At 37.0% G+C, this 12158-nt stretch overlaps 3 protein-coding genes across 3 annotated transcripts; 2 read left to right on the top strand and 1 right to left on the bottom strand.

The window, feature by feature from the left end:
- Positions 1 to 1838: 1838 nt before the first annotated feature.
- On the top strand, positions 1839 to 4530 carry LOC112796950 (uncharacterized). The gene is made up of 5 exons (XM_025839638.3): positions 1839 to 2278; positions 2397 to 2714; positions 2804 to 3128; positions 3489 to 3605; positions 3715 to 4530. Exons 1-5 carry the CDS (start codon positions 1982 to 1984, stop codon positions 3834 to 3836), a joined length of 1179 nt encoding a protein of 392 aa, XP_025695423.1. The 5' UTR covers positions 1839 to 1981; the 3' UTR covers positions 3837 to 4530.
- Positions 4531 to 4919: 389 nt separating this feature from the next.
- Positions 4920 to 9247, top strand: LOC140184447 (uncharacterized). Its single transcript, XM_072235699.1, has 5 exons — positions 4920 to 5450; positions 6615 to 7330; positions 7405 to 7495; positions 7615 to 8635; positions 8796 to 9247. The coding sequence occupies exons 2-5, from the start codon at positions 6879 to 6881 to the stop codon at positions 8951 to 8953; spliced, it is 1722 nt and encodes a 573-aa protein (XP_072091800.1). The 5' UTR covers positions 4920 to 5450; positions 6615 to 6878; the 3' UTR covers positions 8954 to 9247.
- Positions 9248 to 9358: 111 nt separating this feature from the next.
- Positions 9359 to 10042, bottom strand: LOC140184159 (uncharacterized). Its single transcript, XM_072234455.1, has one exon. The coding sequence runs from the start codon at positions 10040 to 10042 to the stop codon at positions 9359 to 9361; it is 684 nt and encodes a 227-aa protein (XP_072090556.1).
- Between the last annotated feature and the right edge of the window lie 2116 nt (positions 10043 to 12158).

The following is a 12158-nucleotide window of genomic DNA, read 5'->3' as shown; positions in this document are numbered from 1 at the left end:
TTCTTTTCAGATGAAAAATAAACAATATGTGCAATTATAAATAAGTTATCTTAAAAAGATTGCAAATCATGTGACTGACCCTAAATCATACTTAGCTCATATTTTGCTGGATCCAACGACTAAGAAGAATACTATATGATTATTTTCTAATTTCTAATGTTTTATGCATATTTTTAATCAATACTTCTAGTAAAATATATAATATTTTATATGTACTAGCTACACAATGTACCAAGCAGCATAAAATACATTATGGTATATGCAACTACTAATTCACAAGGAATTTTCTTTGGTGAATAAAATTTGACATCAGGATCGATTTCTCCAAAACATTTTATGACAAATCTATAGATTTATCGTTTATCAATTTTTTTTAAAAGAAAAAAGCTCTAGAAAAGTGTTTTCTTTACTCGTTTAATGAATTGAGAATAATATATTTTCATATTTGTTGTAAGAAATAAAAAATAATTATCAGATATTTAATATTTTCAGGAATTATACTTTTATTTCTAATATTTTTCCAGCAAAGAGGTGGACAGTAAAGAATTTCCACGACTTGGGAATATGATTTTATATATAAAATTTAAAAAAAACTCTTTCAAAAGTATAATAATTTTATAATTAAATATATTACGAATGTTTTGATAATTTTATAATTCTAGGAATATACATCATAGACCAAAAATATTTTAATTTACTCTTGGGAATTTAGAGAATTTTCTAAGAAATTTTTAGTTAAAGAAACAAATATATTAAAATTTGAAGAATATTTTTTGCAAAGAGCATCAATTCTGAAAAATGCAATTAAATAATCTTTAAACGAAGATATTGAGTAATGTTAATGTGCTCGGATAAAATAATTATCTTTGTTAATACACTCCATATTATTATAAAATTTAAAATACCAAACCAAAATAATTATTTTATCATTAATTGAATCATGAATATAATTTTTAACATAATGTTATCTACTTCTACTTCTTATCTTCTATAAATTATAATTTATTAATATTTATTATTCTACTATCTACATTTTACAACGACGGAAAAGAATTTGACGCACAAATTTCTTAACCTAAAATATTATTCGTTTTATTTATGTTAAGTATATATTAAAATTAGTTATTAAAATAAATTTTTAATACAAAATATATTTTAAAATATGAAATATATTTTAAATATAAATTAAATAATATATACTTTTATAAATAAATATATAATAACTAATTTTAATAATTAATTTTATAATTAATTTTAATATATAAATTATATTTTTATATTCGTTATATATACAACTGTTAGAATTTATTCTCAAAATTTCCTAGTAGTAGTATAAGTTTTTTTGCTATATTGGTTAATTACATGTTTATTATTTTAATTTATTATTAATTTAATAATAAAAAAATAAATCAATAAATACGTGAGAATATAAAAAATGCAATTGAACTCGAAATTTATTATGAAAATATAAAATATTTACCATTTTGACTGATTTTATATTTATTATTATTATTGTATACATCTAATAAATAAAGTAGTGCATTGATGCACTAGTCTGTCTAATTTTTTAAGATAGAATTATCGGTGTAAAATTTTAATCATTACTTTCTTTCTTATTTATATAAAATTTTTAATTTATCAATTTTTTCTAGTATTAATTATTTATCAAGAAAGGAAGATTTTGTTAAATAAAAGCAGATATTTCTGAAACTGGAAGACCGGCGCGCGCATGCCGCACACTTACTGCAACAGCGCGTAGACAATTACAGCACCGCGCTTTTCACCCCACACAAACCCCCCTCTACAAATACCCCCGGATTTCTCTCTCTCCATCTCCCACCCAAACCACACTCCGACCCGCACTCACTCTCTCTCTCTCTCTCTCTCTCTCTCTCCATATTCTCATAACCTTTCCTCACAAGTAACAACCGTTCCCTCGCTTTTTCACATTTCCCTTTCTGCCCTTTGTGGTTTGTTCGTTATGGCTGAAAATTTGGACGACGGTGAGTTTTGGCTTCCGCCGCAGTTTCTCGTCGACAACGACGACGACGAAACGGCCTCGTTCCCCTCGAACGAAGACTCGCTGTACCACTCTAGTGGCGACGATTTTGTGTTTCCCTTCGGCTTCTCTACCGGGGCCGCTTCCTCTGACCTAAGCTCTCCCATCAGTGGCTCCAGCGAGACCGAGAGCGACGAGGACGACCATCTCCACCGAGTCGCCGAGTTGACTCACCAAGTTGCTCACTCTACCGTACATTCCCATTCCACCAAACCCACAGTAATATACTAAGCACTTACTGCCCCCCCCCCCCCTCCCTTCTTTTTATTCTCAAAGAAACTGATTCTTTTTGTTGAATTAGTTGTGACGGTTATGTTTTTTCGTGGTTTTTGTGCAGGGCGGTTACGCATCTGGTTCGCCACAATCGACGCTATGCGCCTTCCGGTGCGGGAAGGGGTCGAGCGAGGGAAGTCCTAGCAGCGTTTGCAACCTCTGCTCCGCAAAGGCCACATGGGATCTCCTGCACGCGGCTGCAGGGGAAGTCGAAAGGATGCGCCTCTCCCAACAACAACAACAACAACAGCAACCACAATTACCATCTTACCCCTACAACCCTTCCCCTTCCATTCCCAACACAGCCGCCGGCGCCAATTCGGACTTTTCTTTCTACACTCAGCAGGCACTCTCCCACCAGAAGCAGTTTCAAATTGCACAAGTAATAACCCATTTTAACCCTCAATTATTTTCATTCGACAAAATTTATCTTTTTTATTCAGTGGATTTATTTGTCATTTTCTTGTTTAGATTCAGATGCTGAGGCAGCAACACGAATCAGTGTGGGGTGGTAAAGGTGTTTACCAACAGAGGCAGAGTAACCAAATGGGAGCAAGAAACAGAGGAGGAAGAAGTGTTAGGCCACTTGGCTTGTCTCCATCTGCATGGCCTTCGTTACATGCTGCCAAGAACCAGAACAAGCACCACAAGCACCATAATCAGCAGCAACAGCAGCAGTACGGTTCTGGAATGAGGGCTGTGTTCCTCACCAACCCTTCCACTACCAGGGAATGTGCTGGCACTGGCGTCTTCCTCCCCCGTCGTGTTGATACCCCTGAAACCAAAAAGAAGCCAGGTCAATACTTTTTCCCCCTCTAGCTAGATTTTGTTTTTCCTTTGCGGGGGTATTTTAGTCCTTGTGATTCAGAAATGAATGAAAAATCGTGTCTTTTCAAGTGTTCGTTGCATTTAATAAGGTGGCTGTTACTAATAGTGGCGTTTTATGAGGGTTTCTTGAAGGGTTGGAGTGAGTAAATGCAGGTTTCTGCCTCCAATTGCTAAACCTTGTTTTATGATTTTGGTTTTTTCTCTTTTTTTTTTTCGCTTTTTTCTTTGGGGGGAATATTATTATTATTATTATTATTATTATTTTATTGGGAAGTTAATGCTAATAATTGTGTTAGTGGATTACTGAAGTAATTTTGCGTGTTTGCAGCGTGTGCGACGGTGTTGGTTCCAGCTAGAGTGGCGCAAGCCCTAAATCTGAATGTTGATGACATGGTGGGGTGCCTGCCGCATCGATTCAATTCCAGTTCAAACATGGAAGAACATGGTAAGCAATAATAATATATAATAATTAAATGGTTTTGGAATGATATTATTTTAATTGAACATTGGGTTCACTGAGCTGTGTGGATCTTTGACTTTTGTTGCATATGCAGTTGTTAGTCCAAGGCTCAGAAGCAATTATGTCCATACGTCTCAGCAGAAGCGCAACGTGAGGCCCCAGCACGCACTCAACAGTAACAATGAAATCAAGCTGCCGCAGGAGTGGACGTATTGAAGTTAAATTCATATTCATCCCTTTTGTTTGTATGGGGAAAAATGGAATAGTAAATCACTTCTTTTGTTATTTGGTTTTTCGAATTAGAGGGATAAAATCTAGGGTAGGAAATTGAAAGTGTTTAGAAGGGAAATGTAGTGTAGTCTTCTTCTACAGGGGGTATTGTTTGTGAGGTGGGTTATAGATATGATTTTATTTTACTATTATTTTATTTTTTTGTTTTTGTTTTTTTTTTTTTTTTTTTTTTTGAGAGGGGGGGGGGTGTGGGTTGTGGGTTGTTGCTTTCCACAAAAGGGTAGAGAGTATAGGTTGAAAATAAAGTATAAGTTGGGAGCCTCTGGGAAAGAGCCATATTGCCAGGTAGCATTGTAGTGATAATATGATGCTTTTGTTCCTTTTGATGGGGGCTTCGAAGGTCACAACTCACAAGCAAAAGATGGATGGGTCAATTTTTGTCTTCTTCTGTTTTTGAATTTTTAAATGGTGTGTTGCTTTTAGTTTTGGGTTAAAGCCAGCGACGGAATTTGAAGGGGGCTAAGACCAGATTTGCAGAGGGGTTTTGAGGTCTTCCTTCCAATCGTCGAGTGTATTACGAACGGAATCGTTTTGGGGAATTACTTGTCAGTAAAATTCTGATTCCAGCCTGTCCATCTTAAATACTATGAAATAATAAAGAAAGGAATTTTCTTGATCTTGTCCCTGCTTGTTAATCATGCCATTCATGCGTACCAGCCGTTGTTCTGTTTTGGTAATCAAGTTTACTTTCTTTTTTCTATGTGTAATAAATCAAAATTCCGAAAATTAGAACTTGTAGAGATGCCCATGTCGGCCGCATTAGCCAGTAAATATCATTTAAATTGATGAAAGGGTAATTATAGGATATTTTTTTAGAGGAAAGGATATATGCAGACATTAAGTTTTCGAAAATTTAAAAATACATTTAAATTTTTGATATTTTTAAAATTTAGACATATTGATCGATTCATCATTTTTCTTTTTTTAATATGAAAATATTATTTGTGCGTTTAATAAAAAGGGGTGCATTTAGTGTATTTGCAAATTGTTGCTTTTTAATTTCTATATGGATGGAAGGGTGGTGTTGAATCACGTTATGGGAAGGAGGGGTGCTGCACAAAGGGGTGGTGTCAAGTTACCTAGAAATGGGAAGGAGGGGTGCTGCACAAAGGGGTGGTGTCAAGTTACCTAGAAATCAGACCGTGGGTGTTGGTGCAAGCAACTCGCACCATGCGACATGCTGCTCCTCAACAACACGGACCCTGCGACATGTGAGAGATGCATGTGCTGAACAAAGCGGACCCTGCGATATGTATGATTCAAGACGGATGGTCCGTTTTGTGGGCTCTCTAGACACGTGTCGTGCAACCCTCACTCCCCAAGGCAGTGCCTGATTACCAACATATGCATGTAGTGGGACTCCCAGCATCCGATATCTCACTATCAGCCTTCACTCCCAACCTCCAAACTCCATTCTTCTTCTTCATTCCTCTGGTAGTAGCTGTGTTTGTTGAAGAAATAAGGAAAATGCCGAATAAAACCAAAGATGTTGATCGCCCTGAGTTTCATATTAGACACTATCTCAGCCATTTTGATTATGTAAGTTTATTTAATATTTTGTTAAATTTTTATAATTATAAATATTGTTCTTACAATTTAGTTGTTCTTATTGTTATTAGGATCTGAACTTAGAAATATACATAGAACGGTTAGAACTATTTTTTAAATTTTTTTTAATTTTTTTCCGAAATTTTGTTATTATTTAATTTTTAAAATTATTATTGTTATGGTCTGAATTTTTATTATTCTTACATGGAATCAGAAAATATAATGTAGTTAGAATTTATTTATGTAAAACAGACAGGTTTTTTTTTTAAAATTGTTTAAATGTTTTTAATATATTTATTAGTGGGTGAAGTGAGAATTAGTATTTAGAAAATTAGTTATATTTAAACCGGTGTATAAATAAAATTTTTTCACAGAACGTTAATTTTTTATTTTGTTTAATTTTTTCTAGTTATAATTGTGGCTTGTTAGTGTTAGGAAGTGTTAGTATTTAAAAAATAAATTATAAAATGTAAACCGGATTATTAATAAAATTATTTATGGAATGTTTTTTTTATTTTTTTAATTTTTTTAGTTATAATCGTTAGAAAGTTAAATATTATTGTAGTTGTCAGTAATTGAATGTGAGAATAAAAAATTCATGGTTACTATTATTTTTTAATAGATATTTAGTTTGATTTCGCTAATAATAATCATAATTGGTAGGAAATTAATTATTCATAACTCTTATTAGAATGTGAATTTAGAAATATAATGAGAATGATTATTAGTATTTTTTTAGAATTTATATATATGTGTTTAACTTTATTTAAGTAGTAGTTAGTAGATACTTAAAAATACAAATTATAGTGTTATATATTAGAAAAACTGGACTCTACTGCGAATAAATAAATAACCAGCATGTCTAATGTTGTCATATTTTTGTGAATTGATTAGGAATGTATTTATTAGTTGATGTCATTAAGAGTTAGTTTTGAGAAATTTCAAGGATTAGTGAAATATTTCTTGTAAATATTTGTTTTACTTTGACTTAGTCAAATAATTTATGAATGTTCTGTGGCTTCAACTAATATGAGTTGTTGAGTTAGTTGTGCAATTTTTGTTAATGATTTGTTCTTCTAATTAATTTCTTGTCGCCAAGTAGTGAGTTAGAATTGGTTAATTAGTTGACTGATAATTTGTGATCTTTTTTTGTAGGAATTAAGAATGTTGACGTGTAACCATCTACTTCCTCTTGATCGGTACGACGATAGGGTTGAGGAGTATTTACGAGTTACTGGGTTTTATCATGCATCGCAAATTGGTGTAGTATAGTGCCAGAAAGCACTTGTGAACGCTCTAATCGAACGGTGGCACCCAGATACACACACGTTCCACCTTCCCATTGGTGAATGTGCCGTAACTCTTGAAGACGTGGCTTTAATTCTTGGTCTTCCGACGGATGGTCTTCCAGTAACGGGGATGGCAATGAGTAGTGTCGAAGCGTTACAGGCTGAGTGTTTGGATCAATTTGGAGTTGCACCGTCTAAGGACCAGTGTCGAGGATGCTGTATAAAACTGACGTGGCTGCGAGATCTGAAAGAAAATTTACAGTTTACTGATGAGATAAGTATACATAGGTATGTGAAGTGCCACATTATGTTGCTTATCGGGACGATCTTGTTTGGGGATAAATCTGGGGCATGTGTGCACTGGAAGTTTCTACCATTGCTACGTGATTTCGGGAGTATTGTTCAGTACAGCTGGGGATCAGCATGCTTAGCTCACCTCTACAGGGCACTATGCAGGGCATCACGCTTTAACTGTAAGGAAATCGATGGTCCACTGACACTTCTGCTCGGATGGGCTTGGATCCGACTGCCTTATCTATCGCCTCTTCCTAGGGAGCCCCGTAGTTTTCCGCTAGCAAATAGGTAATATTATGTTGCAATGAATCCGTTTCTTGATAATTAGAATTCAGTTGCACTAGTTAATTATATCATATTAGGTGGCGTAACTGGGAGCGTGGTGACCGCCGATATAGATATCTGACACTAAGTCACTTTAGGAAGGCTTTTGATGAACTTCAGGAAGGCCAGGTTAGTTTTCATTTAAAGATGTATTACTTTCAGATTTTCTATTTGAGCTAAATATGACGAAGCATTGGTATTGTAACTGTGATGTGGGTTGTAATATGAGTTTCATTTATGATTGGCAGTTTGTGTGGTATGCTTATTCTGTTGATCGCGTGGATCCGAATATAATTCCCCCTGAAATCTACATGCAGTCGGTTGTTTGGAGCGCAACAGTGCCGTTGGTATCATTCGAATGCATTGAGTGGCATGCTACCGATAGGATTAGGCGACAGTTCAGTTTAGTTCAGGGGGTACCTTGTCAGGAACAGAATCTGGACGAGGCGGACGGAGAAGTCCTGACTGGTCCTAAGAATCTTAACTGGGCCACGGCACCGAGTCATTCATATTGGGTAATGATGTGGACAAACAGGTATAACCACGTTGTTTCTGAGGTTCCAATGCCCTCACAATATCCATTGGAGTCTTACATGAACTGGTACCGATCCAAATTTGGGGACCGATTGTATTTGTCGAACCTTGTTGTAGAAGAGAATGATGAGGGTAACCAGGATATGGATGAGGGTAATGAGGAGATGGATCAGGGTAATGAGGATATGGAAGAGGGTAGCCAGGATGCGGATGATGACAATGAGGAACAGGAGCCGCTATCACCGCCACCACCACCTCCCAATCCGATTCCACAAGATCAACCTCAATCCTCAGGCCAGTATGTACCTCAGACACAGTTTACCACATCATATCCAATGCATCAACAATATTGGGGTATGCCACAGTTTGAAACAGGAGGAGGTTCTTTTAGCCAATTGCTTGGGTTCATGGCTGCAGATGCTGGACATTCACAATATCGCAGTCAGCCTGATTTCATAGCAGGTAGGTATTCGTTGGATGCGAGGCTTCCATGCCATACCTCATCGGTTGCTTCTGGAGGATTTGTGTCTGTTGACTCTAGTAGAAGTGAAGGTGGGCGCGGAGTTCTTAATAGTCAAAATCCTAACCGTGTTTCCATGGTACCTCTTGAAGAAGATGCTAACACACTCCAAGAAGACACCAATGCGTATCTAGTAGATGAACCGGATGACGAGGATGATGCTGAGGAGGACAATATAGAGGAGTTCGATGACGATGAGGAATTGCGTAATGATGGTAATATTATTGTGTATTTTGCTTTACATGTTCTACTAGTGACTCATTTGGTGTTCATTATTCGTGTCTCCATCTGATTTGATTAAATGATATGTGGTATCTCTCTTGTTTCGATTACCTAAAACCATAATTATAATTGTTTTGATTAAATTGTATGCAGGTCATTGTGACACTCCGGATGACAAAGCCAAAGGTTACAATCTGAGGATTGATTCGCCACGCCGTAGCGCTAATCGCTACACTCCGTCCGTGTTCAAAAAGGCCGCTAAAAAATGCAAGAACTTTGTGAAGGACGTGAAGTGGGCAATGAGAAAGTAGTTGTGGTGTAATTAACTTATTTGTAAATTAATGATGTGGATTATGTTTAGAATACTTTATATGCATTGGACAGTATGTATTAATGAAATGGACTGTGGTAACATCAGTTTGTATGTTCATAATATTTTAGTATTAATGACCTTATTTATGTATTAAGGTCCTGGACTATGTATTAGTGTTTCAAAATTTTGAATACATAACTAGGAATGGCATATCAAATTAAGCCATTTCGACAGTTGATATCATATTATATAATGAAACAGGTGGAGAATAATACTAGATTGTTGACATTTATATCACTACATAGAGCAGGTCATGTTACATAAAATAATTTCTTAACAAAGGTGGACAACTCATGTCATATTAAGTAATGCTACATATGTCTTATCATATGAGAATGTGAATCTACTGAGTACCTCCACCGGCATTTGCACCACCGGACCGACGGCATCTACTATGGCTGTGTCTCTCAGCTCCATAAAGCGTACATCGCCTAGGCCGACGTAACATACGCGTGTCCATCTCATTCAAGAAGCGCGTCATTCTGGGTCGGCCTTTTGTCACTCGTCTCAGGAATGGATTTGGTATGAATCGAGGTCCATTGTAACCAGGCCATGTAGTCGGGTTACCTAGTGGCCTAAACCTTGCTTGGTACACACGCCGAACTTGGTCCATCTTATACACATCATGCACATACAGTTGCCAGTCCAGTCGCTGGTTGGCACAACATGCGAACACATGTCGACAGGAGACTCTATCCACCTGGAACTCACCACAGTCACATCGAAGGCCTCGTAGGTCGACTACAAACTCCAGTCTACTGGGCATCTCATGCACCTCAAATACCTCATTCAGCCAGTCAAAGCAACTAACCTGTATGTTTTCTGATGCAAGTTGGTTTGCATGCAACTTCGAGGTGACGACTTCAGAAAACACATGCCCAGCATTAATCCGGGCTTCCGCCTCCGCCCTTTTTCGTGTGAACAACTCGTTAAGCCTGTAAAATGTTGCCTTCACAAGGGCAGTGATGGGTAGATTGCGAGCACCCTTCAATACTGAGTTGATGCATTCCACTAGATTCGTCGTCATATGACCCCATCGATACCCACCATCAAAATCCAACGCGTACTGTTCGCGGGGGATTCAATTTAACCAGTTAGTGTAGGCCTCGCCCCGTTCTCGTAAACGTTGGTAGCGAACTTCATACTCCCGCACCGTCCTCGAGTATCTTGTATGATAAAAAGATACAAACAAACACAAAGAGGTAAACACACTTATTGAACGTAAATGTTTTATTAAATTAATTAGCTACACTGAGCGTTACCTAAATTGACGACCAGTTTCTGCAAGTACGGGGCCTTGAATTTCCTCAGCAAATTCGATTCTATATGTCTGATGCAAAACATATGGAAAGCTCTTGGAGGTGACCAAGCACCATTACTCCATTCCACAGCGGCATTTATGGATTCATGGTGGTCGGATATCAGTCCCACACCATCCCGAGTTACAACATGCTGACGAAGGTTACTAAGGAAAAAGTATCATGCATCAGAAGTCTCTCCCTCCATAATAGCAAATGCAATTGGGACGATATTGTTGTTGCCATCTTGTGAAACTGCCACTAGTAGACAACCCTTGTACTTTCCATACAAGTGTGTCCCATCCACCTGGACAACTGGCTTACAATGTCTGAATGCTCTAATGCAGGGGTAATAACTCCAAAAGACTTGATGCAATACCCGAATGTCAGCCACCAAGTCATCACCTTGATATGCAGGCATAGTCTCAAAATGAACAACAACTGATGGATCCTTATGACACATGGCCCCAAACCATATTGGCAAGGCTTCGTACGATGCTTCCCAGCCTCCAAATATTTTTTCCACTGCCTTTTGCTTAGCCAACCATGCTTTCCGATAACTAACGGTGTAGTTGAACTTCGATTGCACCTCTGCTATAACCGATTTTACCTTTAAGGAGGGGTCAACCTCAACCAATGGCTTTATTGCTTCTGCAATTGTATTTGAATCCAACTTCGAATGATCCTGAGAAATTGTTGCTCTGGTGCATGTGTGACTGCCATTATACCTCCTTATAACCCAACAGTACTCCCGGCTGATCATGCTAACCCGGATAAGCCAATCACACCTGACCCATACTATGTACACTTAGCATAAAATGTCAACGGCTCAAATTCATATACCCGGTAGTCTACGCTTCTTCGTATGGTATACTCTTTTATCGCCTTAATAACAGCTTCCCTTGAACTGAATTCCATCCCAACAGCAAATTCACCATCTGCGACAAACGGAATTTCTGCCACAAGGACAGCCACACAAAACATATTTAAAACACAAATATTGTAACATTGAAATTGAACGTAACCAATTTTTTACTGCATCAATTATGACATAACACCCATTTATTTCTATTTAACTACCTGAATTATTTACAATGACTGCGAATTTATCTTCCACTAATTTACTAACAGATATTAATTTCTATTTAACTACCTCACTGGTTTACTATATTACTAATAAATACTAATTTATATTAATCTACTTTACTAACTTAGTTATAAATACGAATTTATATATTTACTAAAGTTTTCTAACTTAACACATGAATCCTAACTGCTATTTGACTGATTTACTAATTTCTATATAATTTCTAATTTATATTCAACTAATTCAGTCACATGCTAGTTGCTCCAACTTTCAACATAAATTACTAAAAAATTCTATCACATTTTATAAATATAGACAATTACGTACCTGCACTGGTATAATCCGGAAACTCCGGAACATGCATGGCTTCCAAATCCAAAACTCGCATAAATGATGGCTCCTCAAACGGCACTTCGTTTGCCAATGCATTTGCCACATCTGACACATCCGGAGCCATAGGTCCGTCACCTTGATCTTCATCTCCATCTGGACCAACAACTTCGTAGTTGCTTTCGAACTCTTCTTCGCTGTCGCTATTGTAATCTTCCCGTAGAATATTCCGGTCAGCCTCAGATTGCTCGAACTCAACATACAACTCGATGAACGCGAGTTGACTCCGATTTTCAATATACATTGAAAACATCTCTTGCATGCTCGCCTCGTCCGTTACATATTTGGTTTGAAACTGGACGAATCCACCAAACACTTGTATCGGGTATCTATATAGAATGCAGGCTACTCTTCTTGCCCTCTCAGAG

The sequence above is a fragment of the Arachis hypogaea genome, chromosome 4, assembly GCF_003086295.3.
Source record: "Arachis hypogaea cultivar Tifrunner chromosome 4, arahy.Tifrunner.gnm2.J5K5, whole genome shotgun sequence".
NCBI lineage: Eukaryota > Viridiplantae > Streptophyta > Magnoliopsida > Fabales > Fabaceae > Arachis > Arachis hypogaea.
The sequence above is the reverse complement of the archived record's forward strand: the minus strand, read 5'-3'. Positions and strand labels throughout refer to the sequence as shown.

Bases quoted from the DNA above. Each gene is read 5' to 3' on its own strand.
- LOC112796950 (XM_025839638.3), top strand. From the start codon at position 1,982: ATGGCTGAAAATTTGGACGACGGTGAGTTTTGGCTTCCGCCGCAGTTT. The intron at 2,715-2,803 runs GTAATAACCCAT...TTTCTTGTTTAG, and splicing joins AGCAGTTTCAAATTGCACAA to ATTCAGATGCTGAGGCAGCA. The intron at 3,606-3,714 runs GTAAGCAATAAT...TTGCATATGCAG, and splicing joins TTCAAACATGGAAGAACATG to TTGTTAGTCCAAGGCTCAGA.
- LOC140184447 (XM_072235699.1), top strand. From the start codon at position 6,879: ATGGCAATGAGTAGTGTCGAAGCGTTACAGGCTGAGTGTTTGGATCAA. The intron at 7,496-7,614 runs GTTAGTTTTCAT...TATGATTGGCAG, and splicing joins ATGAACTTCAGGAAGGCCAG to TTTGTGTGGTATGCTTATTC. The intron at 8,636-8,795 runs GTAATATTATTG...AATTGTATGCAG, and splicing joins TGAGGAATTGCGTAATGATG to GTCATTGTGACACTCCGGAT.
- LOC140184159 (XM_072234455.1), bottom strand. From the start codon at position 10,042: ATGACGACGAATCTAGTGGAATGCATCAACTCAGTATTGAAGGGTGCT.